Below are 27354 nucleotides of genomic sequence, written 5' to 3'. Positions count from 1 at the left end.
ACCAACCGTCAATCACAATTTTTAACGGAAAAAAAGCTTCGGTTTTTCAAACGCAAGTGGCATTTCCGCGACGATCTAAATCCTAACTTTTGCCCTATGTTCAAAGGATCCCCGCTTTGTTGTGATAGGCAATTACGGGACGCGTTTATTTGCAAAACTCCACGATGCTTCAAATTGTTGAGGGTTGCAACTGTTTTAACAAGCAATTATCGCTTCGACCGTATGCTGATGAGCAATCTCTATTGCGTTTCCGCTTTGTACATCCAGGCGGATTTTCCTGTTGTGCTTGCGTTTAAGTAAGGATAAAACGTAAAACCATGAAGATTGGGATCAGTGCGGAGTGATACACAATGGAAAGCTTTATAAAGTAGCAGCCAAGCAAACTGAACTTCACATAGTTCAAATAGTTTTTGTTTTCAACTCGATGAAAATTAGAAAATACTTGACCTTTCAGGCAATTATCCATTCGCACTTTGTTGGACTTGTTGGGAACTAGAGGTAACATCTTAAAAGCTTTGGTTGTGCGTGACTTGTAGTGTTATGTTGAAACTTGAAGACCAAACATCACGATAATGACTATCCCCTTGTCCGATGCCCTCATCTCCAAAATCGTGGTTTGAGTAACAAACAAATACAGCAAAAGTAAACATTTTTCCACTTAACGGTTTACTGTTGTTGAGTGAGCGCATGTTTTCTGTGGTGACGCCCGTGGGTCAGGTGAATCACGTTTTTGTACAGGGACTTACGTCACTTTTCGACCTGGGGTTATATCCTGTTTTCATCTCGTGGTTTCCTGATCCGCCCATGCTATCGCGCGCTCAAGAGCCTTTGACTGCGAACTTAAGCGTTTAATCATGCACCTCAAGTGTTTGGCCGGCGGGCGGGGGCAAATCGATGCCCATGCGTTTCCCCCCGATTACCTATTCTGCTTACGGCCGTGGCACACCAGAAAGGTCCACCGGAGTATAGTGATCGTAAAGGGAAAGGACACTTGATACTAGATAAAAAAATGTTTAACGTTTGTCAGGGAATTGGTAACAGGTTTGATGTGTACCTCATTTTATGACCGGGATGTCTGATTGATTTTGCCAACGGATCCTCTTAAAATCTTCACCTTTATAGTTTTATAATCCCATCACGTGATAATGGGAATGATTTAATTGCGCGAACTCAAGTGAAGTGAACAAGACGGCGATTGTCATACTTCTTAGGACCCTCGCCCACTGTGAAACAAACAATGGAAGTTTTTGTTCGACTCGATCGCCTACGCTGTGAAGCTACTGTTTGGTTTTATTGTTTATTCGGGGAAGAACCCACAATGGTTCACAATTAAGTCTTAAACGACTTGGAAATTGCAACCTTTACTTATGACCTTCTTGCGTCAAATATTCATTACACATCGCTTCTCTTTAAAACTTTTTTGAACTTTGTGAAACATACTGAATCGGCTTAATTCGGCAAAAAATGAAAAATGATGAAAAAACACTGACGAATTCTCCACGTCAGAATGACTCACAGAAACAAATACGTAAAGTTATTTTAAGCTTAACCGCGCAACTCTAAAGTATACACCAAAACGGGATCCCTTGCGTAATCCTAAAAACACAGCAGTTTCGTTTGTTATGATCCCTAAATCTTGTTACCCTGGAAAAAACAAAATCACTAACAAAGCGAGTCTGTGTATTGAAATCGAAACCCGAAAAGACTTTGTTCTTTTTCTTATCTTTTTCAAGACGCTGGTTATTCCAGACGCAAATCTGTTTACCGAAGAGGAATCTTTGTTCCGTGGCCAAGGCTGCTGGGAAAATGTCTCACCGCGCCCGGCTCTAATCCAATAATAGATTGTAATAGGGACTGAGTAATCTGACTAAGCACACATATTACCTAACGTGAGTTTGTGCTGGAAAGTTAAAAGAGGAATTAGGTTAACAATTTGTTTTTGTTCTATATTAAGCAATGACAAGTTACAACAACCCACTTGTTGTGGATACATAAGTTTAAAATATGTACAAAATAGTGGGAAATTCCTTTCATATTTTATTAAAGCTTGTAAAAGTTTTGACCTTGCGCAGAGTTCCCACAAGTTGTATTGCTTCAAAAGGCCGAGGTGTTTCAAATCCAAAGATCAAAAGAGTCACTTTGCAGTTAGCTATAACCGCTGACATTGTTGAAACCTCTTCAAGGGTGGGAGTTTCAAAACTGTGGTGGTTATCACGCCTTTTTACAGATTTGCCACATCAAGGCAAAACACACAAAGAGTCAAATGTTTTAAACGATTTTGCTTTTGTCGTTAGACTTTTTGCCCATTGTTTGCATCGTAGAATTTTTATCAACTTTTTTGAACGCACAAATATGTCATTGACTTCTGTCCAATATTTGATTTTACCATTTGTTATACAGAACCTCAATTGCAAGCATTGCGAAAACTGTGAAAAGATACCTTGATTTGACCTTAAATATAAATACTGGATGTTTGCCTAAAGTACTTAAAAACTAACTGGTAATCATTTTACCTTTTCAGATGGCACATCGGCCCTTATCAGGACTGCAACGTTACTTGTGGACGAGGGATTCAGAATCGGACAGTTGTCTGTCGTCGCCGACCGGAGGGGATTGACAACGATGACGTCACCGAGGGTCTTGGGGAACCAATGCCTGATCTCATGTGTCCAGCACCCAAGCCACAAAACCAAAGAATCTGCTCTCAATCCCGCTGTGATCCAGTTTGGGTTGGACTAAGATGGGGAAAGGTATGGGGAAGTGACTTAAACGAAAATTTCATCAATTCTAGCAAAACTTTTCTTAAATTGGTGCATAATTGTTTTCGTACTTAGCCCAAGCACAAAACAATACTTTCGTAACAAGTTTTTGTTGACATTGTAAGACTTGACCAATGTGATTAAAGTTTGCAACATATTACCAGTATCAGTTTAGTGAACAAACGTGGACGAGTTTAATCTCCACTAAACGTTTAATCTAATATTTTTTGTAAATGCAACAGTATGACATTTACTGCAAATATAAATTACTCTTGTTATAATTGCATTATTGCAATAAAAACGTGTATCGGTGTACTTAAAATTATCTGCAAAGCATCCACATCTTCCTTGTTATTACAGTGTAGCCGATTCTGTGGACGAGGTTTCCAGGAAAGAAAAGTCGTCTGTCGACAGAAGCTGGGCACTGGCGAGATAGTGAAAGTGAATGACCTCCACTGTCCACGCAAACCTCCGCAAACCAAGCGCCCATGCAATATCCGATCATGTACACCCAGATACGTTGTAAAGAAGTGGCCACCGGTAAGCAAAGATGCTGCCTTTTTAACAAATGCATTTTCAGGGTGCAATTGTCATTGTGAAACGCACAAAACGCACAAAACGACCTCGTTGCCAATCAATTAGAAGTATATTGACACACCCTTGTCGGAACAAGTAGCATCATTCATGGCTTTGTGAAAATCCTGAATGATCCTATTGTCAACAACACTATTTACTCATCGGCTATTAAACAACAGTCATCATTTGCTTCCGATCAGTTTGGACGTTACAGCAAAAGTAAACCTTTGCCGTTAATGTACAGCTAATCATTCTTCCAGCGCGATGAGTCAACCCTAATGACGACACGTATAAATAACACACTTAACTAACTACCACGGGAGCCGACCTCATCATGGCATGGGGACAAGAAGTTCATTGATAAAATAGGAATGAGAAACTCCCTTACAACACCAGTCACAAACCTCATGGGGCATTGCGTCTTTATTGCATTTCGGCGACAGTAACAAAATTTAGCAAACAGTCGTTAACTGCTATTTGATCGTTAAAACGCGAATTAAATTTCAATCTTTCTGTTGTCCTGTCTTTGCGTTGGTCCCAAGCATTACGTAATGCACCCTTGGGGACCCTTTACCTTCGTTTATCGCCCCCACTTGCGCACGCTACAGCTGGGGTAACGACCGCATATCAATGTCACTGTCAAATGAACCCTCTGTTCTCAGGAGTTATTTTACCACCCTTATTATTAGGCTTTAACGCGTTGGTCGGTGTAGTTGATTTTAAAGTTAGGCCATTAAAATTAAACTAAACAGATGAAAATATAAAAGTTACGTGTTCATTTTGCCCTATTTTGTATTTGCTTAGCCCTCTTCCGCTAAATTCAATATTCTAACTTTCTAGAATGAAATAAATATTATTAACCTATAGACACTACACCTGCGTCACCCCGAAATATTAGTAATTTAATTCTGTTATTTACTAATTTAATAAGCAACCTAATAAAGAGCAAAGAGTAATAGAAACCATTGTGGGTTTTCAAATACCGGAGCAATAAATTTAAATCAGCAGCACTCACTGTCAAACCCCAGTACCCTCGTTCTAATGTTTAATTTAAAAATCATCCGCTTTCTTCGACCGGAGAATCATCTCAGCACACGCTGTCTTGTTTGCTTTTCTGTCGGTTGATATTTGGCCTGGCAATTTAACCGTTCCCCCTTAGCAGCTGGTGGTTGGGCCATCGGCGATACAATAGTTTGTCGAGCTGGCCACTTTTATCGTTGCTGGGCTCGCTGGGCTCGAATATTTGTTAGCTATACTATAAATTGCGGAGAAGTAATGTTTAAACTGGGGTTTTCCATGCAGCTTAATATTTGTCTTGGTAAGTTGCAAATGTGGAGAAATGTCATTTAGATGTTGCAAATTTATTGTACGAAACTGTCATTGCATATTTTTTTGTAAATAGTTTAAATAGAACGAGAAAGCTAGCCAATACCAGGCGACATAATGATTTGCATTCCAAGATATGTGATTTTGTCCGAATGAGCTGCCAAAATAGCGGTGGCCCCTTTGCCTTGTGATCCAAAGGTTGCAAGTTCAAATCCCGTTTTGTTGTAGTAAAACCTTGAAAAAGAATTTTCACTTCACATAAGGGACAATGCAACTAAATGGTTCGCTAACATTATCTAAACTAAACCATTCATAAAAATGAGTGATAAACAACCATTTTCATTTTACAGTGTCGTAGATCTTGTGGAAAGGAAATAGTTACTCGCACAGTGAGGTGCGGAGTTCTACAGGTTGGGAATCCATTTCCAAAGATCGTTAACCCAAAGTTGTGCGCTCGCCAAAGACGACCACCAAGCATGAAGAATTGCAACCTTCCCAAATGCAGTAAGAAAATTGTCGTATCGAAAAAATATGTGCTTGTCTCAGTAGCATGCTTTATGGTTATGCAGCTTAGACCTATTAAGCGGGCCGTAAAACTATCAGTTTTGATTAAGTTAGTTTGCTGGACTTATTATTGAAGATGCCAAAATTCATAATAATTGATTAGTCACGGTTTAGAGGCAAAAAGAGAAAGGTTCGGAAACTAACTTAATCTCATTAACGATGCGAAATGTGTTTGTATTACGTTAAAGTTATGCACAAAAACACTTTTCTTACATCGTGCCAACTAAAATATCTTAACACACATTACAAGAACGATATCCTTTATCGTGTGGCTAATTTCACGCGACAGACACGTAAAGGACTTACACAGAGCATTTCCCGTGAGTCCTGCACTTCTGTTGATTTAATTGCGGTTTGTTTCGTGTAGCGGCCAACATCGTGCAAGCCACCAAACCCTTCAACCAAACCTCAAGGGAGGCAAGAGTAAAATTCCACATCGGATCGGGGGCGATCGTTTGGGCTGGTACTATTGTCGTTATTCGTTGCAAAGTGCAAAAGTAAGTTCTACGTAGCAACCTGGTACTGCCTTTATGAATTTGAAATTAAATTTTTGAAAAATTAATTGCGTTGTGTTATAAAAAACTAATTGCGTTCTGTTAGAATATACTTACTTTTTACATAATAAGAGCATAAATGGACAATGTATACTTGACATGTTTGGTCATGAACGATGTTATCCAACCCGAGTTGCGATTGCTTTACAATTTCCGAACAGTCTAATAAAATGTTCTGTTTAGCACAAACTTGACCTAAAATTTGCCATTTTTCAGATACTGGCAAAATCAAATTCAGTGGCGCTTCCAAGGCGAACCTATCGATTTCGACGATGAGCGCTACCAGCTGCTGCCTGGCGGTTCATTGCGCATCCACAAAGTGGCACTGCAGGACTCAGGAGCTTATACATGTTTAGTTGGTTCATCAAGGGCTGACTCGTTGGTGCTGGTAACACCTGACCCAGAAGGTAAATTTTATGAGATTTCGGTTGCCGTATTGATTAAATGGGCAATGGTTTAATCTAATGATTCCCCACCAGAAGAAGACGCTCGGGGCTCAGTTTGATCATTAATTAGGCATGATTGATGATGTCGTGCTCTAAAATTTGTTTTATAAATGTAGTGGACTTTGGGGCTTGTTTGGGCTTGGATCGTCAAGTTTTAAGCCTTTTTGCACATAACACCCGAGGTTATGGTTTTCAGGAATCAGATTAGGACATAACAGCCCAAGAAACATTGGAATTTTGTGGCTAGTTAGGGCATGGAAAGTCTGTGAAAAGTATAATACTGATTTGGTCGGTTGGATAATTGTAGCTACAGGTGGTACGATCTTGCTGACCACTCATGACACTTATTGTATTTTTTTTGCAATGAGGCTAATTGGCGCCAAATATATTCTTTTCACAATTCAGACCTTTTTGACTCGTTGCCAACCGTCACTACGGATCCGGATGGCATTGACGTGGTGGTTCCTCCTTTGGTTTCTCTCGCTCCTAAAGAAGAGCGAATTCCAGTTTTCAATGACCAGATTTCCTTTGCCAATTCGTTGTCCTTTATTGAGGAGATGGACGAGACGCCTAACGAGAGGAACGGAATTTACTCTTCCCCGTATACGATAGTGCGAGACGTTTATGAAACAGATTCTCCTAATTATTTGCCAGAGGTTGGTGTAGCAGTATATGACTTTCTGTAGTGTTTGTGCGTGTAGTGCTATTGTATGAGCAAAAATAATAAGTCTCGGTGGTGGTTTTGTTTGACCTATGTAACATATACCAAGCATGTACCTAATTGGAAGCCAAATGTCTTGCAACCATTTATTTATTAAATGAACTCTGTTTATAGGCTACTTGAATCTTCTGCATTAAAATTATTTATTTGATAGATCGACGGTGACATAAACGAAATTGTGAATGCATTTCAGCAGCGATCAGTCGGCGATTCGGTCGTTCTCGTTTCAAGTAAGAATTCCTTATGTAAGCTACTGTTGCCAGGCATAATATCAAGTTTATAGATGAAGGCGACCTGTATAGGATGTTGAAACGTCGGAATAAAACTACTAGCCAGAAGAGCGCTATAAGAATTCCTAGTTGTTCAAAAAGTAGAACTTAGGCAGTTTAGTTATTACGTAATATAAAAAACTGTCCAATTGCATTTGAATTAGATAATAATGATTCTTAACAGGTTACATGAAATATATGTGTCTAGAAGGGGTAAATCACCTCAGCTTATTAAAAAAATCCACACTTTGACATTGGTTTAAAATTAGTTTTTTTGTTATTTCAAAAGGAATGAACCACACTGCCGGGCATCCACGCATAACTTCGCCTCCCACTACATCCCCTCTTCAATCGGGACGTGACGTCACTGTTTACGTCGGAGGTAATCTCATTGTGGGAGCGGCTGTCAGTGTCACCATCTTTTGTGAAGCTGAGGGAGATCCCTTTCCCGTCATCACGTGGTACCGTGAGGACGTAAGACTTCCAGAGCATCTGAAAAGGTAAATTAGATTAAATTAAAAGGGTACGCTTCGGTGTTAGATTTAAACTCGTCCTAATTCTCATTTCAAAACAACAAGAAAAATACATGTGCTTATAATTATGTTCGTGTATTTCCATTTTTTTTGCACTTAACTGTCCCTTCTTTTCATGACACACAGTGGTAAAATTGAAGAGTTTTTAATTTTTTTTTAAATTGAAGAGAAGTTATCATAATGGTTATGTGAATGAAAAAAGAGTACCTAATGGCCTAGTGACAAATACAAAGTAAAGATTAACTGATACAAAAGTATACAGTCCTTTTTATTTCAGTTCAAAATTCCTTTTCGATCATAATCTATACTTTACTAGAAAAAACGTGGTAACGATGCACCTTTTCATTTGCAGGCAATACATTCTCGCCGATGGGTCGCTTCGTATATACAACCCAGAGGTTGGCGACTCCGGTAGCTACACGTGCGTGGCGAGCAATCCCTATGGCAACGACACTGCTCTCACGTCACTCACTGTAACTGTGCCTCCACGTATCCGTTCGACAACAGAACCCCATTTTGATTTAACTTCGCCTGTAGTGGAAGTTACTGTGGGTTCCAGTATCACAGCAAAGCTGGGATCCAAAGTGCTAATACGATGTCCAGCGGCAGGTAAGGTTTAGTTGTTTTGAATAGGATTTAAAAAAGGCTTTCGATTTATGCATTAGGTAAAAAAAAACATTGCTCTTTTAAGCGTACATGTATGAGATTTGATATATTGCACACAGGATTGTTTTGAAGTAAGGCTAAACTATTATGGGTCAAATTTATTAAATAAAAATAAACTATTATGGGTTTCTTATTTTTGCCTTAGGATAAATACAAAAAAGGGTTCTTTAAAGATGATTGATTTCGACAATTTATTGTTTTAGCCCACCCAAAAGCCTACGTCTTGTGGTCTAAAGACAGTACTGGCTTGAGACAAAATGCTCGTACCTTGCACGATAATACTTTGGAGATTTACCCAACTACCGAAGCTGATCAAGGGTTATTTGGGTGCGAGGCCAGTAACCCATCAGGAAGTGACTACCAAGCATCATCACTCATTCTTATAGGTAAGTGGGAAAGCATTGAGCATAATTGTACAAAATAGACAAAAGTACTAACATTTGCTAATAAGTATTCCCCTTGGCCTAATCTATGGCTTATTTTGGTCGCTAAACCAGTTTACAATATAACTCCACAGACCCGCCTCATCTAACGGAAACTCCGAACGAGGCGCCGGACATCGACGGAATGATGGGAAATTTGCCAGGATTGTTGCTTACAAGTCCCGCTACTGAATCGTACCGCGTCAAGGCTTACAGCAGTGTCATGATGAGTAAGTTCATTTCAAATACATTAAGCAATACCAAACCAACATTATTCCTCACAAAAAATAGGTCTCAGATTAAGCGACGAAATTACATTGACTTGACTGTTTATATACGTATCAAAAATAATTGTGTGTTTGCTTATTGTCTTGGCGCAATTTCTTAAAAACTTAAAGTTTTAACTTGGGTTTGTACATGAGTTTACTTCTTTTGATGAGAAGGTCACTGAAAACGCAAGTCATGCTGAAATTCGCAGAAACAATTCAATGTTACAAAAAACACATACGCAACCAATTTGCTCGGGGTGATTTAGTGGGGTCAGGCGTTAGAAGTACAAAGCGGCCCTCTTAAGACCCAGACGTCATAAATCACACCTCGTGACGTCATTGGATCTTTCCTGGGCCTTTGAACACCGGTTATAGATCACTTAATCGCGGTTTAAAGCCCCTAACCTAGTCAAATGTTACGCCATGTTAACCGTTCAGGACAAACAGCACGTCAAATAGATAAGATTGTAACTCTTAACTCAGCCGGTCGATAACAGGTGCTTGCCCAACGCTTGGTTGCCCAGTGGCGCATATTTGCCTATTAAACCTAGTCTGGTGACGGGGGAAAGCGGCCAGACTGTCGCGAAGCATGTGTTTTATTGCCGATCGAGCTGACACACTGACATGGATTTATTCCCACTGATTTACGATTTGAAATCGCGTGCCAGCGGAACCTTTGCAGTGATTTTCGTGTGCCAATAACGGTCAAAGTCTCAAACCGCAAAACCATAAACTGTCCAGTGCATTTATTGACCTGTTTGTTTGTTGTTTGTTTCGATCCCTGTTCCCTTATCACACAATGCGTCATTGCCGATTGAAGCAACGTTTATTTTTGTAAAGCTAGTGCATTTGTACGCTCAAAAAATCCGCTAAAAATCCGTTACTGTCTTTACAACGAATCGTATCAACGTTTTTTTGCACTGAAATATTGGCTGGTTCGTTCACTAGTATTTGTGGTTAGCTAATATTGCACTAAAACTGACGGTACAACATAGTAAAAGGACCGGTGTGTAAATTGGACCAAATTGTTTTATTTAAAAAAAAACATTACACCGTTGTAGTTCGATCACTTTTCTAACAAGAAAACACAACGGCACACAGTATGGTGCAATGCTAAAAATATCGGTTTGTTATTATTGCCAAAAATGCGTCCCAACGATGCTAAAGATATTGAATTAACTCAAGCCAGGGATCAGAAGTTAGCTGGCGCATGTAAATCCTTTTCGCAAATAAAATGTCACAAACAAGGGTTTAATCTGCCACCAGCGTCAATACGACTCGCGCAAATCTAAGATGTCTAAGCAACGAAGATATACCGTAACTCAACGACGAAAAGCCTTTTGATCAACCCCGTGAATTGACATGTCTGATCCAAGTGCCGATCTTATTGCTAATCCAACGACTGTTGCTCCTGAAATCCACAACGGTTCAGTAACTGTTTTTAAATCCATGGCCAATACAGACGTAACATATAGTATCAGTTTATGCTCAATCTTTGATTTTTATTGGATTACTTCGTATACTATGTACGAATTTATGATTGACAATTTCTCAAATGCCGATATTTTTTAACAGACAACAATTGTTGAAAAATTGGTGATAAGGTGTTACAGTAACCGGACATACGATACATCTGTACAAACATTAGGGAAATAACAGTCGGAGAATTCTTGGTTGTCGTCAAACGGGTCGTGGCATTTAGCTATTATGTAAACACTGGAGGTAGCAGTTTTAGGCCCGGTTTATACGTGTTCATGTTACCGACTTGTCTGGTGGGTTGGGTTGCGTTAATTGACTTTTCGAACCTTGTACTAAAGCGCAGCGAAGGACAACACGCAGAAGACAGTAACCTACGAGTAATCATCATTAGTTGTAGCAAATAATCCAATCTAAAAAGTTGAAAACTATTCTTCTAGCCTGGCATATCTCTCTGAAAAACACGACTGTGCCTATACAGTTTGACTCCACTCTTCAATCACTACACGTGTTGTGTTTAATGTTAACCCAAGAAGAATGCTAACTTAAAAAGTCGTTTTAGGTTAATAAATTTCACGTGTTCACCTTTTATATCGTTTCAGTGTAGGAGGTGTGTATACTTTCAAATCTAAATCTGAAAATACATCTATTTTGTTTAATAAACACATTTCTAAATATCTGTGACATGCAAAAATAACATCATTATCCGTACTTTCTGATTCTTAGGTTGCCCTGTCACTGGCTTTCCTGAACCAAGCATAGAATGGACATTCAACGGCATTCCTTTGGTCGAACTGGGCCGAACTCTGGACTACCAACTGATGCACCAGGATCGTATCCTTCAGATTCCTGTCGCCAACATGGAAACTGAGGGTCTCTACCAATGCACGGCAAGCAACGAGGGTGGAAATTTTACCACAAGTCTTCTATTAGGTCTAAGTGGTAAGGAAAACACGTGAAACTATTTCTTAACATTTATATAATGGTTTATGTATATATTTTTTAATTTCATTCAAGCTTTCAGGTGTTTTGCTGATTTATTCAAGCGTTTCAGTTTTGTTGTCACTGGTATGGTAACCATTGTTTGTAGAATTTGTACAAAAAAAATTGTATAAATTTCAAATGCTATAAATCACAGTATATACACCAAAGCGATTACAGACAGTACATGTATACCGAATCTGTCCGGTTTCCCAAGGATTGCCAATTAGCATGGCATAGAATCTATAAATAAGTACAGTGGGATTCGCTTAAACACTCTGTTGTTTTTACGCTTCAATTAGCTTTAAGTGATCCTTTTTTTCTTACATCTTGTCACAGAATATTCGTATGAGTTCGGAAACTACACCCAATGTACGACCACTTGCGGCGGTAGAGGTACACGGTATCGAAGGTTGCTTTGCATCGAAGAGCGCAGCAAGGAAGTAGACGAATGGTTCTGTACTGGACTCCCGAAACCTGCTCTTGAAATGGAGCCTTGTAATCGAGTGGACTGCCCTCCACAGTATGTTGCCTCAACAAAATGCTAATCGCATTTTGAAATAACATGTGTTTTTGTTAAAGCAATAGCCAAAACGACGACCGCAATTAGTCAAGGTTTTAAGGTTTTCTGTTCATTAACTCCGAAGTATATTAAAGTACGTTTTTAACAACGATACGATGCTAACCTGCTTGTAATGATATGATAACTACAATAGTTCCTTTCTGGACAAATCTCTTAGTCATATCTCACTTAGGTTTTTTAAAACATGATGATTATTGTGTTGCAGTTTTGTCATCGGTCCATGGGGAGATTGCCCCGTTACGTGTGGCGATGGCGTCCGCACACGAGCGACACCTTGTGTTGTGCTAATGTCGGACGGCAGCACACGAGAGGTCGCTGCCGAGGAGTGTCTTTCCCAACACCAACAACCTAACAACACAATGCAGTGTCAAGCCGGTCCATGTCCTGTGTGGAAAGCTGGACCCTGGCGCCGTGTAAGTTCCTCACATAACATAATGCGCAGTTCCTAACTAAAACCTTAGTATGATTTTAATTTTGTTTTAAAGCAACGATTGCATATGTCAGCCATCCTAACATGTGAGTAATACAACTGAAAGGTTGAGCTTTTCGTGATTTTGGACAGCTTCTGTAAACGAGAATCTTCTTAGTTTTGAGATGTCTCTAGTTTTTAAAGCAATAAGCATGGTCTTCGGTCTGAATTTATGGGCAGTATTTTTCCTTACAGTGCAGCAAGAAGTGTGCCGGAAAGGGAGTTGGGCGTAGAACAAGACGAATCTTCTGTGTTTCGGGCAACGGAACAACTAACGAACCTAAGCATGCCTGCAAAGGACAACCAAAACCAACAAGGTTAGTTAAATCACATTACAACTGATTGTTAGCCTAGCGTTTCAACATCAGTCAAAAATTTTACAAAACACCCAATAATTGTTGCAAGACTATATTTGTAGCATGCATATTATTTAGCAGTTTGATTTTTGATTACAATTTCACTTTCAAAGATGGATTTGAGTTTTCACATAAATACATTTTGGAAAGATGTTCATTAAATTACTTTTTTTGTACAGGAAAGAGCTTTGTCCGAACAGCAGATGTGAACCTTTGTGGGTTGTCAGTCCATGGTCGGTTTGCTCACAATCGTGCGGAAAAGGCGGAATCCAAACCCGCATCCTACACTGTGTGTTCGGGGGTAGGCGGCGACAGTCTGCCGGAAAACTATGTCAAAAACACCGCCGACCCAACGTTTCTGGTTCCTGCAATCGGTTTCCATGCAAAGAAGGTAAGACTATATGATGTGCTGCTTATTCAGTAAAATCTTTAATAGAAATTAACCTCGCGAAGGCAAGAAAACAAATATTAGCAAATATATTCCCAGAATTAATGATGCAAATAAAGAGGTTCAAATAATGTTTTTTTGCAAAGGTGGTCGAGGACTAACGAAAATATTTCACTTCAGTAATACCGAAAAAACGCATTGCTTAATCATAGCGTTAACGCAGGACAACATTTTATATCATCGCCACCATCTATTTTATCATAAAGAATAATTTTGTCATAATGCTTATCATCATGCTTCTCATGCCAATCACACAGACTTTCATCCGAGACTCGGTCGCACCCATCGACACGCCGAGGTGTGTGAAGTGGGCTGCGCAGGCTTGGACGGCCCAAGCCTTTTTTGTGTGTTGTGATTTGTGATTGCTGTTTAATCAAAGCTGCAGATGCATGCCGGGCTGCCTGCCATGTTTTTGTCGTTTGCGCTCATATGTCATAATTCCTTGTGCTTTGCAGGTGCACGAATAACACCTCCACGTTTACCACCAGGTGGGTGACAGTTTGGGCTGTTTTGTCGCTTGTTTTGGAATTTGCGAGAGGCATGCCCGCAAACTCATAAAACGCATGGTTGTAACGTTGTTGCAGTTTATTTGTTACATATCAAGTAGCTTAGTCATTTTTACCACCACACTGAACGACAATTAACTTTTATTCCTGAACTTTCATTTTACCTTAACATTCTACGGCTCTGTGTAATAAAACAATTTGTTGTTTTTAGCCTCTGAACTGGGTCCCTAATACAATATTAATCACTGCTTATTATCTCCTACTTTACTGTATGCATGGATTATTTATTCATACTACAAGATACTAACATTCGTACTCTGTTAGTTCAGTAACTAAAAAAACGTTATTCTACATCTTGAAAATTAATCTCTTTTACTTGCTTCGCAGCTGGTGTCCCTTGCATCAACCGATCGCGAAAATGTCCACTGATCAAAAGAATCGGACTCTGTCCCAAATACAGACACCTGTGCTGCCGCATATGCAGATGATGCTGATCGTACTCTGGGCATTCGGCGCCAGTTTCACCTCGACGACGCGCCTCCACGGCGAGAATACAACCCGCGGATCGTCATTTAGAGCAGCTGCGCAATGGACGATTGCGACCCTGATGCTGTTTTGCAAAGTGCGTGCTTTTTTTTTTGCGGGAATGTTGGATGAATTGGCCAAAAAACTTTGCGACAATGAAACCTACAACCTCACATCAAATTAAAGTTGTCTTGCTGCGCAAATTAAAAATTACTCGTATAGAAACAAAGTTTATCAGATCAGCGCATTTTTTAGCGGGTATCTGCAAAAATGTCACTAGGTAAAATGGTTTAAACCACTGAAACATTCCCATGAATTTCAACATTCCCATGCCTTTAGTTTCATTTTACAACATGTTTTTGTACGTTTTTGTTTTTGCGCTCCTTTTTTCTGCTATATTTATGAAATGTTCATTTAGGGGCGACACGTTTCGTCCTGTTGCATTTTCACTCCTGCGCTTAAAGCTTCTAGCTAAACATGAGTTTGGCCCAGTTCTTTCTTCATCTGTATTTGTACATTCATTTTTGCGTTAGTTATCGCCTAAACAAGTTCCCTGGCTCCACCACATGTCCGCTTTATCGTTGTTCATTATTTTTACTTTTCAACTTTTGACTCTTGTCCTTTCTCTTTTTGCGAGCTTTCACATTTCCTTTCCCTTTCGTAAATAAATGCAAAAAAGTAATTTGGTAAGAGTCTTAGCTTAAAAATAAAAGTGAAAAACATCTTCGCAGCATATTATAGTCGAATTTGTGAACAAATCTTCAAATGAAAAAAAAACGGAAAGACTAAAGCCCTAGGGTTTTTCGAAAATCGGGTCATAATTTTGTCTTTCCAATTCCGGTTTAAACCGGTTTGGAGGTTCGGTTGGTGGCAAAAACCGGTCTTAACCAGTTTGAAACAAGAATATTCCGGCTAAAGCCCACCGAAAACCGTTTTTTTCTGACCTCCGAAAACCAAAAAAACGGAAAGGCTGTAGCCTAAGGGTTTTTCGAAAATCGGGTCAAAATTTTGTCTCTCCGATTCCGGTTGAAACCGGTTTGGAGGTTCGGTACGAGGCAGAAGCCGGTCTTAACAAGTTTGAAACTGGAATATTCCGGCGAAAACCCACCGAAAACCGGATTTTTCTTCAATATTTTGACCTCCGAAAACCGAAAAAACGGAAAGGCTACACCGCTACAGCCTTATAGTTTTTCAAAAATCGGGTCAAAATTTTGATCTTCCGATTCCGGTTTAAACCGGTTTGGAGGTTCGGTAGGAGGCAGAAACCGCTCTAAACCAGTTTGAAACTGGAATATTTCGGCGAAAACCCACCGAAAACCGGATTTTTCTTCAATGTTTTGATCACCGAAAACCGAAAAAACGAAAAGACTTTATGCTTAAGCTTATGGTTTTTCGAAAATCGGGTCAAAATTTTGTCTCTCCGATTCCGGTTTAAACCGGTTTGGAGGTTCGGTACGAGGCAGAAACCGGCCTTAACCAGCTTCAAATTAGAATATTCCGGCGAAAACCTACTGAAAACGGGATTTTTCTTTGTAGCCTAAGGGTTTTTCGAAAATCGGGTCAAAATTTTGTCTCTCCGATTCCGGTTGAAACCGGTTTGGAGGTTCGGTACGAGGCAGAAGCCGGTCTTAACAAGTTTGAAACTGGAATATTCCGGCGAAAACCCACCGAAAACCGGATTTTTCTTCAATATTTTGACCTCCGAAAACCGAAAAAACGGAAAGGCTACACCGCTACAGCCTTATAGTTTTTCAAAAATCGGGTCAAAATTTTGATCTTCCGATTCCGGTTTAAACCGGTTTGGAGGTTCGGTAGGAGGCAGAAACCGCTCTAAACCAGTTTGAAACTGGAATATTTCGGCGAAAACCCACCGAAAACCGGATTTTTCTTCAATGTTTTGATCACCGAAAACCGAAAAAACGAAAAGACTTTATGCTTAAGCTTATGGTTTTTCGAAAATCGGGTCAAAATTTTGTCTCTCCGATTCCGGTTTAAACCGGTTTGGAGGTTCGGTACGAGGCAGAAACCGGCCTTAACCAGCTTCAAATTAGAATATTCCGGCGAAAACCTACTGAAAACGGGATTTTTCTTTAACATTTTGATTTCCGAAAACCGAAAAAAACGGAAAGGCTACAGCCTTAGGTTTTTTTCGAAAATCGGGTCTAAATTTTGTCTCTCCGATTCCGGTTTAAACCGGTTTGGAGGCTCGGTAGGAGGCAGAAACCGAACTAAACCAGTTTGAAACAAGAATATTCCGGCGAAAACCCACCGAAAACCGGATTTTTCTTCAATATTTTGACCTCGGAAAACCGAAAAAACGGATAGGCTACATAGTTTTTTTTCGAAAATCGGGTCAAAATTTTGTCTTTCCGATTCCGGTTTAAACCGGTTTGGAGGTTCGGTTGGTGGCAGAAACCGGTCTTAACCAGTTTTAAACTAGAATATTCCGGCGAAAACCTAATGAAAACGGGATTTTTCCTTAACATTTTGATTTCCGAAAACCGAAAAAAAAACGGAAAGGCTAAAGCCTAATAGTTTTTCAAAAATCGGGTCAAAATTTTGTCTCTCCAATTCCGGTTAAAACCGGTTTGGAGGTTCGGTAGGAGGCAGAAACCGCTGTAAACCAGTTTGAAACTGGAATATTCCGGCGAAAAACCACCGAAAACCGAATTTTTCTTCAATATTTTGACCTCCGAAAACCGAAAACAAAACGAAAGTCGGGAGCCTTAGGGTTTTTCGAAAATCGGGTCAAAATTTTGTCTTTCCGATTCCGGTTTAAACCGGTTTGGAGGTTCGGTTGGTGGCAGAAACCGGTCTTAACCAGTTTGAAACCGGAATATTCCGGCGAAAACCCACCGAAAACCGGATTTTTCTTCAATATTTTGACCTCCGAAAACCGAAAAAACGGAAAGGCTACAGCCTTAGATTTTTTTCAAAAATCGGGTCAAAATTTTGTCTCTCCGATTCCGGTTTAAACCGGTATGGAGGTTCGGTTGGTGGCAGAAACCGGTCTTAACCAGTTTGAAACTAGAATATTCCGGCGAAAACCCACCGAAAACCGGATTTTTCTTCAATATTTTGACCTCCGAAAACCGAAAACAAAGGAAAGGCCTTAGGGTTTTTTCGAAAATCCGGTCAAAATTTTGTCTTTGCGATTCCGGTTTAAACCGGTTTGGAGGTTCGGTAGGAGGCAGAAAACGGACTGAACCAGTTTGATCTGGAATGTTCCGGCGAAACACCACCGAAGACCGGATTTTCTTCAATATTTTGACCTCCGAAAATCGAAAAAAACGGAAAGGCTATAGCCTAAGGGTTTTTTAGAAAATCGGGTCAAAATTTTGTCTCTCCGATTCCGGTTTAAACCGGGTTGGAGGTTCGGTACGAGACTGAAGCCGGTCTAAACCAGTTTTGATTCTATTATATTAATGGTTTTTGATTAAAATTTCTTTTGTTGTGACAATTCGATATGAACAGGCTCTGGCTAGAAAATGAGTCAGAATTTTATTTGACTAACGAATTTTGTATATATCGGATCGCAGTACTTTTTGTAACTTATATAATACCGGGTACTGGTATCGAGCCAACCCTAACTCTGACATCCCACAAAATATTACAGCAAACATTAGTAGGTATTGGTTGAATTTTTATTGCGTCGCAAATTCACCTGACTATCGTACATAAAAAGCAGCGGAACGCACACGAAAAAAAACAAAAACAGCAGAATAAAGAGCTGAATTCGTAATTGTACTTGTAGAAACGACTTCAATTGAACAAAATTTTACCGGCATCTGTGTAACAAAATAACACGACATACAGCATAGCACCATCATTCAGTGACTTCTTCGGTTGTAGCATGAAACCTACGCAGCGAGTTTCAAACGGCTACTTTCCAAGTTGTAGAACGTCCAATGGAAAAGATCAGGCAAGTCCAAATCCCTCCGTGCATTCACTGATAGCAAGGAGAAGACGCTCACGAAGTTTGTCGTATGTTTCATAAGCTGGTAAATCCAATTGGTTGAAGCTGAAAAATGGAATTTGGGTTGAAAATTTTGGCATTTGTCAATAGTGGGTAATTTTTGTAATGGGTCGTCAGAACCCTCATATTCGGTACCGAGCATCGCTGTACTTGATGCTCGGTGTTCGGCCGAGCAGTTGCAAAAACTGAACCAAGCATTAAATTTGCATACTCGCGCCCTGCTTCGAAACTAGTGTTTGAAAGGGTATCCAAGACAAAAAATGACCGTTTTTCAGTGCCTTAGAATTAGATAGTGGAAAAACTTACTTCAGGGGCCTGTACAGCTTAATATACCACTGGTGACGTAAGGGACTTTGCAAGGCTACAAAACTAGCGTGGAATTGGGAATGTTTGTATCGTTACAATACACCTAGCATTAACGGTGTTTGGACCAAACAGAACATATGCAGTTTTAGGCCATCCCTAGTATTTACCAGGTGTGGGCACAAGGAAGTCGAGCAGTGGATCTGTCGTCTCGGTGAATCTGGAACTTCTGAACACCCGTCATCCCTTCCAATGCCGCGAAGCCCAACAAAGGAACTTTAGAAGTGCCTACATCAAAATATTAAAGATCAAAAATAAACCGTTGAAATTGCAGGTTACTCTGTATAGCAGTCAAAATGTTTTTATCGTTTAGTTATGAAAAGCAAACGGGGTCTTTATAATATTAGCGCTTCATATACGCTGTAACCCATTTTAAACAGTGTTTAAAAACTAAACCTTAGTTACAAGGGTTCTACAACCTACTAATCAAACAAGGGACTTAACTTAAGAAGTAGGGATGGGCCGAGCCGAGCCAGAACCCGAGTACCCGGTACCGAGCATCGCCGTTTTTTTATGCTCAGTGCTCGGCCGAGCGGTTGCACAAACTGACCCGAGCACTAAATTTGCATATCCCATGCTAACATATGAAACTTTTGTTTGAAAGGATATACAAGAACAAAAATGACTGTTTTGGGGGGCCTGTACAGCATAATATACCACTGGTGACGTAAGCGACTATGTAATGCCAAAACTAGCGTGGAGTAGGGAATGTTTGTGACGTCACAATGTACCCGAGCGTGCTCGACCAAACAGAACACTTGTAGTTTTGACACATCCCTATTAAGAAGCTATTAAATGAAATATACATGACCTTCTTAGACAACCACGATAACATCAGTAATAGTTACACCGTTGTTTAGCTTTTACCTGTAACAAATTGCAGGAATTTCGCTCTCTCTGCTTGGTCGAATGAGCGCAAGGCTCGCCAGAACCACTGAATTTGAAGTGACGTGGCTTGGTATTTGTGGTATTCGGTATTTTGACGAAGGTCGTCAATATCAATGTTTGGAAGACCTAAAATGTATTGTTTTGATATAGCTGATGCTGTTAAGAATGTAATCATACCTTCAACTACTAAATTCAAAGCATATTTTACCGGAAATTAGAAGTTCCAATTCCTGTTCGTCGAAGATCGAAATTAATCTTTTCGGAATTATTTCGTAAAATCCTTCCAGGAATGCACTGAAAACAAATATAGTGTAAATTTTGCAATGCACCCTTATATATTCAAGTTTTTTTTCAAATGACAATCCGTTATTAAAAGAAAAAAGTTTAACTAAGTTAATATTCGGAGCTTTGCTATTTTTTTATTAAAAACCAACGTTTTAAAGGGCTTACACCTGACGACATGAACAATTTGTTTTTCAAAACACTCACCCAAGTTGTTTCTTGATTGCTCCAGTCATTTTCTCCTGACAAACAAGATGAACGTATTCCCGCTTGTTCTGTTCAGTCACAGGAAGATCACGACCATTCTCCTTCAAGTCACGTGTCTCGGTTTTGCCGAATTCCTCGATCTATTTAAATAAATGGACACAATGAAGTTGATTCACTTTTCCTAGCTACTATTTTGCCAGCTTTGATTTTGGGGAAAATTGTGTTGTGTAAAAATTGAGATAGAAATGTATAAAAAGCAGTTTTACCACAAGACAAGAGAAAAACAGATTTTTTACAACTGTGTCAAGGAACGTCCTGTAATGATGAAGCGAAATTCCAGGCAAACTATAATCAAATCTTCAATAACTCTTAAAATTGACGGGGCATTATTGCTGAAATATATTGGGCTTTTTCCCACATTAAAAAAAGTTACGTAGCTTTTGCGGAGATGAAAGAAAATTATTTTTGCGAATAATGACGTTTTCGTTTGACTCTGTGTACTTTAAATCCGATTATACACTACAAAGACGTACGTAAATCACATTTGTTTTAACAATAAGTCTACTTTAATACTTAACACCCAGGAAAAAAACCACGAACCTCCACACAGAAGAAAAGTTCAGTTCCCATCGCACTGATGTCATGCTCCAAGAGATATTTCAATCCCTGCGAGAATTCGTAATCTTCCGATTCCATGTCTGTATATTTCACCGATTTGCCAAGTATGTGCTTGTAGAATGAACGGGTGAAGTAACATTCAAGCAACTTGTTGTCGTATATCGCCTTGGCAACAATCCGACCGACGAACTACCAATGAGAAAAGGAATATTAGACACGTGTTTGGGAAGTGATAAACTACCAAATCAGTTGTCCCAACAAAAGGCTTACTCGATATTTTGGAAATATTACACCATGAGTGCATACTTGACCCGAAAACCAAACAGAAAGTTTTAATTTATGATATTTTTTTTAGCAACACAAACTATGTTTGGCGAATGACTACTTATTTTTTCAGGGTTTTAGTTAAATTTAAGTTACATTCAAGATGAAAAACACAGCCCACATTTGTATGTTTTTGTGTGTTAGGTTTTTTTTTTAAAAAAAACACGTAAATTACTACGGACGCATACATTTAAAACAGGGGTTCTTAACCAGGGGTGCGGGGATGCTGAATCATTAAGGTTGGTTAGGTCTATTCTATATAAATACAAAAACCCAGGGGGGTGCGAAAATTGGTCGGTGATTCGAAAGGGGTGCAGCAAGGAAAAAAGGTTAAGAACCACTGATTTAAAAGAATGAAAAAAATGAAAAAGAAACTATGCACAAAGTATAGTGGTATATGTTTTATAATTCTCTCTTATAATTCTCACATTATGGGCTGTAAACCGCGATATGTAAAGACAAAGAAGCAAACACTATCCAAAATCATTCGGTATTGTCTTACCTTGAAGTAGGACAAATGATTCGAGTTGATAAACGACAGAGGATTAATTGCGTAAGTTCCGTGGTCTCCTGGCGAAGTACGGAAGAGGGCGTACATAGGGTTGAAGATCTCTCTCGAAATGACCAGGTACCACTCCCTTAACACGCCCCCTGCATCCTGTCCATCTTCACCGTCGAAAACTACGTAAAGACGCGAGCGAAGTTCGACAGGCGTACGGCGGTGCAGCTCACGGAAGGAGTCCTCGAACAGGTGGTCCCGCCGGACTCTGATGGCCACATCGTCGCGGCGAGATGCCGATTCCTCTGTTCTCTCAAGCTCCTTAAAACGAATGTGCGATTTAAAAAAGTTTCGCTATGAGCGATTGTACTTTACTTTATTACAAGAACATACAAGATTTTCAGCAAAAAAATTGAAGTCTAAAAGGCGAATAATTGGGTGAACACCATTTAATCGGTCGACTATCATGTGGATTATCTGGAAATTAGTAAATGGGGGATTTTATCCACAAGATTAAAGTTCTTTTGCGCTTAGAAAATCATTGGGACATGTTGAGTCAAATGTTACAACTTAATTTATCTTCAGAAGGCCTGTAGCTTAGTTAGTCAATCTACATTATCAGGCGCAATCGAAAGGGAACTCAATTTTATTTACATAGTCTTGAATATTTAATTTTCATTCGTCATCACAATCAGTTTTGGAAATAGTCGTGAATGTTACGTGACGATATTATCCTTAGTAGCCAAATTTTGTCAATAAACAAAACTTAAACACCACCAGGACGGAGGAGAAAACAGACTGCAATATTGCTAAACAAAAATATAATCTCTATATTGTGAAGGAACATACCTGTCTGAAGTATCTCCTTTTCACGTCAAAGTCGAGAACTTTAGTGTGATCTGCGAGAACGGAGAATGGACCTTCGGATAGTGGGACGGTTGACTGACGGAGAATTTGGTTCAACACTGTTCGGTGTGTGTCTAAGTGAAGCAGAAGAAAAGTTTAAAAAAGATAATACTTTCAACCAAGCACCTGTCCAGGCGTAAAACTAAACGGTCCATTATTAAACACCTGGCGTATCATACAAGCAAATGCTAAAATGAGTGCCATTTTTAAGGAGAAACCGACAACACATGGCAATTCAATCTTTAAGTTAGAAAATTTACCTGCAAACTTCAGGAACTTTTGAGTGTCAAGAGGTAAGCTTGTATCAATGGTGGAGGTTTGTGAGGAAAGAGATGCTGCTGATTCAGACGACGTACCTTCGATAGAATTATACAAAATCAAAACATTTTCCTGGTTGAAAATACCGACTGATTTTTTTCGATTTGATTCCGAATGACCCATTAAACCAAGTAAATGGGTTGAGTTGTCACATGTTACACAACTGGGCACTGAAGCCGTTTTTGACTCATATAAGGGACAATAATTGGAGCAAATGACTGGGACTTATTTTCGTAGCAACGGTCTTATCGTTTACAATTTTGTTCATTTAAATTTATTTGTATGTTATGCATTTGCAGGTTAAGAGTTCTTGTAACAATGAAAGTAAACTGCACTGGGCAAAACATATCAAGATTTCGATATGTCATTTAAATGTTTTCTTTTCTTATTCAACTAGTCACATATGCGTTATCACGTGACCTACCAGCCGGTTGTCCTGGCGACACAGGTTGTTGTTCGTGGATGTGAGCTAGCAAAGACTCCTTTGTTTCCTGCTCTGTCGCTTGGGATTGTCTCTGCGCGCGCAACTGCGATGTCTCGGATGCGTGGACGAGGAAGAAAGCTTCAACTGCCGGCTGTGTGGAAAAAAATGACCAATGATTTTTCCTACTCCTGATATTAATTAAGCTTGTTAGGAAACAAAACATCACTGCAAGTATGAAGGGCATAGAACAGCAATTTGGTCCAATATGTACTGGATTGGCGTTTAAGGTTCATGTAAAGTAAATAAACACAAATTGGGATTTTGTATTTGCACATGTTAGGGCAAAGGACACACTAGCATGAAAGAATTTTACTTTTCTTGGTCATACTCTAAAAAAAGATGTTTACCTGTAGAACCAGCACAGCGTGTTGGTCGTGGCTTCTGGAAAGTTCTTTCAAACAAGCTCCAAGTACATCCCACAGTTCATCCAACTGCAAGCGTTCGCTCAAACGCGGTGTTTCTGCTGGAAAAAAAAATAACAAAACATACACCACACAATTATTGCGAGTTTACACAATACAATACCCCCATAGAAAGATGGCAACAAACAAGAAAAACATATTTGCTGTTTTACACCTTTTGTGCAATGTGGTTTGCAACAACAGAAAAATAGAGCACCTTTTTCTGGCTCCTGTTCAGGTTCCTGCGACTCGCCTCGAGATGGCGCTGCGGCGTTATTTTGTCGGTTTTGTTGGTTGGATCGGCGCGACAATGGTGAAATAATATCCATGATGGCACTTGCATCGTGTTCAAGTTGGGATACCGTGTTTCGCACAGCAGACAACACACCAGTTCCGCCTGGAAAATAACAAATATACATTGTTCCGTGCAGACAAAAACATTAACTTTGGTAGTTTACACATCGAAGCTCTGAAAGAATATGTATAATTTTACTGATGCACTACAGAAATACAGTCGTTGGAGCGGTAAAATATGCGTTGTAATGGTCAGTGCTCATTTATTAACTAATTAACTCCATTATTTTTTTTCGTCCTTACTTATTTTTATGTATTTTGCAAAAAAGCATGTATTTTCGAGCGCGTTTAAAGTAAAACTATAGAATTCATGTGAAACTATATATTCTTACGTCTCCAACTGCGGAACGGTAGTCTGGATTGCGTCAAAGGTAGGACGCCTCGCTTATAAGCTTGCTGTAGTTGCAGGATAACTTTCAGAATGCGTAGAAAGAAAGCCTGCAGGTGAAATTTGTTATAGCACAATAAAAAATACAAAGTAGCAAACTATGACACACAACATAAGGCGTTACAGCACTAAAAAATAGAAAACAACGGATTCAATTTTATAAACCCCAATATGTTTTTCAATGAAAGGTTTTTATTATTAGCCAAAGTACTTGTTACCAAGTATTGCTGTTTTGGTGCAGAGAGCAAGCATAGCGATCAAGCAGTTTGAACCAGTTTAGTGGTTGATTCGTTGCCATTGGACCTCAAACAGCACAATTACAATTTAACATTACATATCCTAACTACATAAACAAGGGCAATATGAGAAAGACAAGCATAAGCATAAAGAATGTAGCTCCTCCATAAGGGACTCACAAACTTATAGACGAATGATTAACATAATTAGGCGTGAACAGCTTTAGACATGCTTAATATTTGGCCTAACAGTAAAGTACATCAACATGTCCTATTAAGCGAACATTACTGAGTCAATTCCCTTGGTACTCTTAACTCGTTATAGATACGGTATACAGACATGCATTTGAAACGTACTTGATGAGATGTTTTGCTGGTAAGCGCTTGCATAGACGGCAATTGCAGCTCGCGACCTATCTTCTTGAACTTGTCCTTGGCTGACAAAACAACGCTCAACGTTGAGTCAAACCGGTTGGAAATCACACCGCGAGATGGCGTACCAGAGCCAGACTGGCCTTCAGCATGCTCCTTGTTGTATTGAATGATCTCCTCCAGCAGGACTTGTATTTGTGCAGCCAATAAAGTTCCTAACTTCTGTGCACCTAAGGTTGAAATAAAACTGAAGTGAGGAAAAAATAGTAAAATTAATCGGACCTTTAGTAATCGACAATGTGTTTTGGAACGATCTGCGCATATTTGCGACCATATCAAAAACACGAAAAAAGCGAATTATCTGGTGTGGTGAGATACTTTTTGTTTAAATTTCGTCTTCTTTCCTATTCTAATTCATCTTTTTTCCAGTTAAACCAGAAACTGACTGTGCACGGCGGAGTAAAATTCATGTACCTTTTGACATTTTTGGTCAGGAATGCTGTTTGATTTTAGTCAGACAAACGTTTCTTGGGAAACCAATATTACCACACACCTTCAAATGAAAGCTGAACAATCATTTGTCTAATCCCAGGTGTAGCTTTAGACAGCTGCAGAAGAAGCGATGTGGCATCTTCCAGTCCTTCTTCGGAGCAAGCGTGGCTGGTGAGGACTCCGACCGCCACCGAGAGCTCCTTCTCCATATCCACTCTCTTCTCCTCTTTGGAGGTTACGGGAGCCTCCGAGACGGTGGAGATTGATCCTTGAGATCTGGATGAGGATGTTGTGCTGGTCAGGGATTGGAATGTTGATCTTCCCACTGTGCTTGTGTTGCTTGTTCCAGCATGCGCACTCATGGTGGCTGTTGCCGAGGACGACTCTTCATTATCTTCTTTTTTGTCTTCGGAGTTGCTAAAAAAAAGAAAACACAGTCCTCGTTTATTTTCTTATTACTTTTCTCAAATTTACCGGTTTTTGAGTCTTTATGTTTACATGTAAAAGCAATACTTTCTGAGAGTTTTTTTATACAGTTTTTAATCTAAACATAGGCTGTAAACAGCGTATGTCACAGTTGATCCTCGTGTTGAGCCCTAATATGACAAACAGTGTAAATAGGTAAACTAAACTATAATCGAAGTCTTACATTCAGCGAAAATCATACAACATAAACCAGATAGTTTCATTAAATAAACACACCTTCGCAAAAGATATAGTGAATAGTCGAGTCGAGCAATATATTGTTACATCATAAAAGTAAAAAAATACCTATAGCTCGTCTAAACAAAACACTTGAGTCTGAAAATTGAATCAACCGCATAATTTATCAGAACTTACCCTTGATTTTCAGCTCCGGCTTCTGCGTTTCCTCCAGCAGAAGTTTCGCTTGAGTTCGCTACTGAGGCGCTGTTGTCCGCCACCTTCTTCTCATCCGTTTTGTTAGCCGAAGAAGATGAGAGCTGAGTAATGTTACGTGAAATCTGAGCCAAGAGACGCAGCATCCGGTCAGTGAGCTGCTGACTCCTTTTCACCACGGGATGAGAGAGCATCCTCATCAACATCCCTAACCAAGTCCGACTCAAGTCAAAGAGCTCTTCCTTGGATTTGCTTGTAGATGTTGTGTCTTCTGAATGAAACAGAATTGAGAATGTGAGACAAAGGGTTTTTAAAACTTTATGTAATTTCCTGTCATAAACAAAATGAAAAGTCACAAATACCAAATATGCATTTTATCGCATACATTGCCTTACTGTTAATTACAATGCAAAGGGCAAAGATAGTAAATATTTTGGCTTTTGAAACTTCACAAGGATCTTATTAGCATATTGGTCGTTTAATTCACCTTCCGTTGAATGCATATGTTTCGTAGAAAGTTTCTTTTTGTGTGAATCAAGTTTCATTAGAATTTCCCAGAAGTCTGTCTCCGCCAGTTTGCCTTGCTCTGTACAACAAAACTCGCAATTTACTTTTCCAAAATATTTAAAACTTCACATGACAACTCGTTTTTATCACTTCAGCACAAAACTGAAGAGTTTAACTTACACATAAGAATTTAAGTTTTACAAGCATAATTTATTGCATAACGAATTGTCAAAGAACTTAATTCTGTCAAAAACCAAAAACTCATGATTTTGAGAGGCTGTGGGTGAACAGGGTCAACAAAAGGCTAAAGCACTATATCATGGCCTAAAAGCACTTTTTCATGGCCAAACGAGCGTACGTAAGAAATAAAAATGAAACAACGCCTTCCACATGACGTCATCAGCATACACGTCAGACCAAATACTCCATATT

At 39.4% G+C, this 27354-nt stretch overlaps 2 protein-coding genes across 5 annotated transcripts in view; one reads left to right on the top strand and one right to left on the bottom strand.

Annotated features, from left to right (window-relative positions):
* The window catches only part of LOC145212704 (ADAMTS-like protein 1), a 59701-nt gene extending 44570 nt beyond the window's left edge, over positions 1-15131 (top strand). Inside the window, exons 18-35 of the mRNA XM_080080929.1 lie at positions 2522-2750; positions 3120-3299; positions 5012-5165; positions 5593-5722; positions 5996-6186; positions 6631-6881; positions 7101-7176; positions 7505-7715; positions 8101-8357; positions 8618-8800; positions 8932-9066; positions 11308-11523; positions 11902-12085; positions 12351-12558; positions 12810-12931; positions 13150-13361; positions 13874-13906; positions 14312-15131. Of these exons, the coding sequence (XP_079937055.1) occupies positions 2522-2750; positions 3120-3299; positions 5012-5165; positions 5593-5722; positions 5996-6186; positions 6631-6881; positions 7101-7176; positions 7505-7715; positions 8101-8357; positions 8618-8800; positions 8932-9066; positions 11308-11523; positions 11902-12085; positions 12351-12558; positions 12810-12931; positions 13150-13361; positions 13874-13906; positions 14312-14412 (3073 nt within the window). The 3' untranslated portion in view covers positions 14413-15131. The remainder of the gene's footprint in view (positions 1-2521; positions 2751-3119; positions 3300-5011; positions 5166-5592; positions 5723-5995; positions 6187-6630; positions 6882-7100; positions 7177-7504; positions 7716-8100; positions 8358-8617; positions 8801-8931; positions 9067-11307; positions 11524-11901; positions 12086-12350; positions 12559-12809; positions 12932-13149; positions 13362-13873; positions 13907-14311) is intronic.
* Positions 15132-18075: 2944 nt separating this feature from the next.
* LOC145213794 (E3 ubiquitin-protein ligase HUWE1-like) overlaps positions 18076-27354 on the bottom strand; it is a 94597-nt gene continuing 85318 nt past the window's right edge. For 3 of the 4 annotated variants that reach the window (XM_080082192.1, XM_080082196.1, XM_080082195.1), the window contains 17 exons: positions 26903-27001; positions 26398-26686; positions 25619-25974; positions 25051-25295; positions 24402-24507; positions 23933-24112; positions 23662-23777; positions 23255-23405; positions 22773-22868; positions 22456-22586; positions 21610-21927; positions 20766-20972; positions 20166-20305; positions 19885-19970; positions 19656-19802; positions 18899-19016; positions 18076-18470 (listed from right to left, as the gene is read on the bottom strand). In XM_080082192.1, coding sequence (XP_079938318.1) covers positions 18368-18470; positions 18899-19016; positions 19656-19802; positions 19885-19970; positions 20166-20305; positions 20766-20972; positions 21610-21927; positions 22456-22586; positions 22773-22868; positions 23255-23405; positions 23662-23777; positions 23933-24112; positions 24402-24507; positions 25051-25295; positions 25619-25974; positions 26398-26686; positions 26903-27001 — 2888 coding nt within the window. In that variant the 3' untranslated portion in view covers positions 18076-18367. The remainder of the gene's footprint in view (positions 18471-18898; positions 19017-19655; positions 19803-19884; positions 19971-20165; positions 20306-20765; positions 20973-21609; positions 21928-22455; positions 22587-22772; positions 22869-23254; positions 23406-23661; positions 23778-23932; positions 24113-24401; positions 24508-25050; positions 25296-25618; positions 25975-26397; positions 26687-26902; positions 27002-27354) is intronic. The other variant, XM_080082193.1, reaches the window with a different exon arrangement.

This window comes from Phallusia mammillata, chromosome 2 (genome assembly GCF_965637545.1).
Source record: "Phallusia mammillata chromosome 2, kaPhaMamm4.hap1.1, whole genome shotgun sequence".
NCBI lineage: Eukaryota > Metazoa > Chordata > Ascidiacea > Phlebobranchia > Ascidiidae > Phallusia > Phallusia mammillata.
This window is presented reverse-complemented; position numbering and strand designations above follow the sequence as displayed.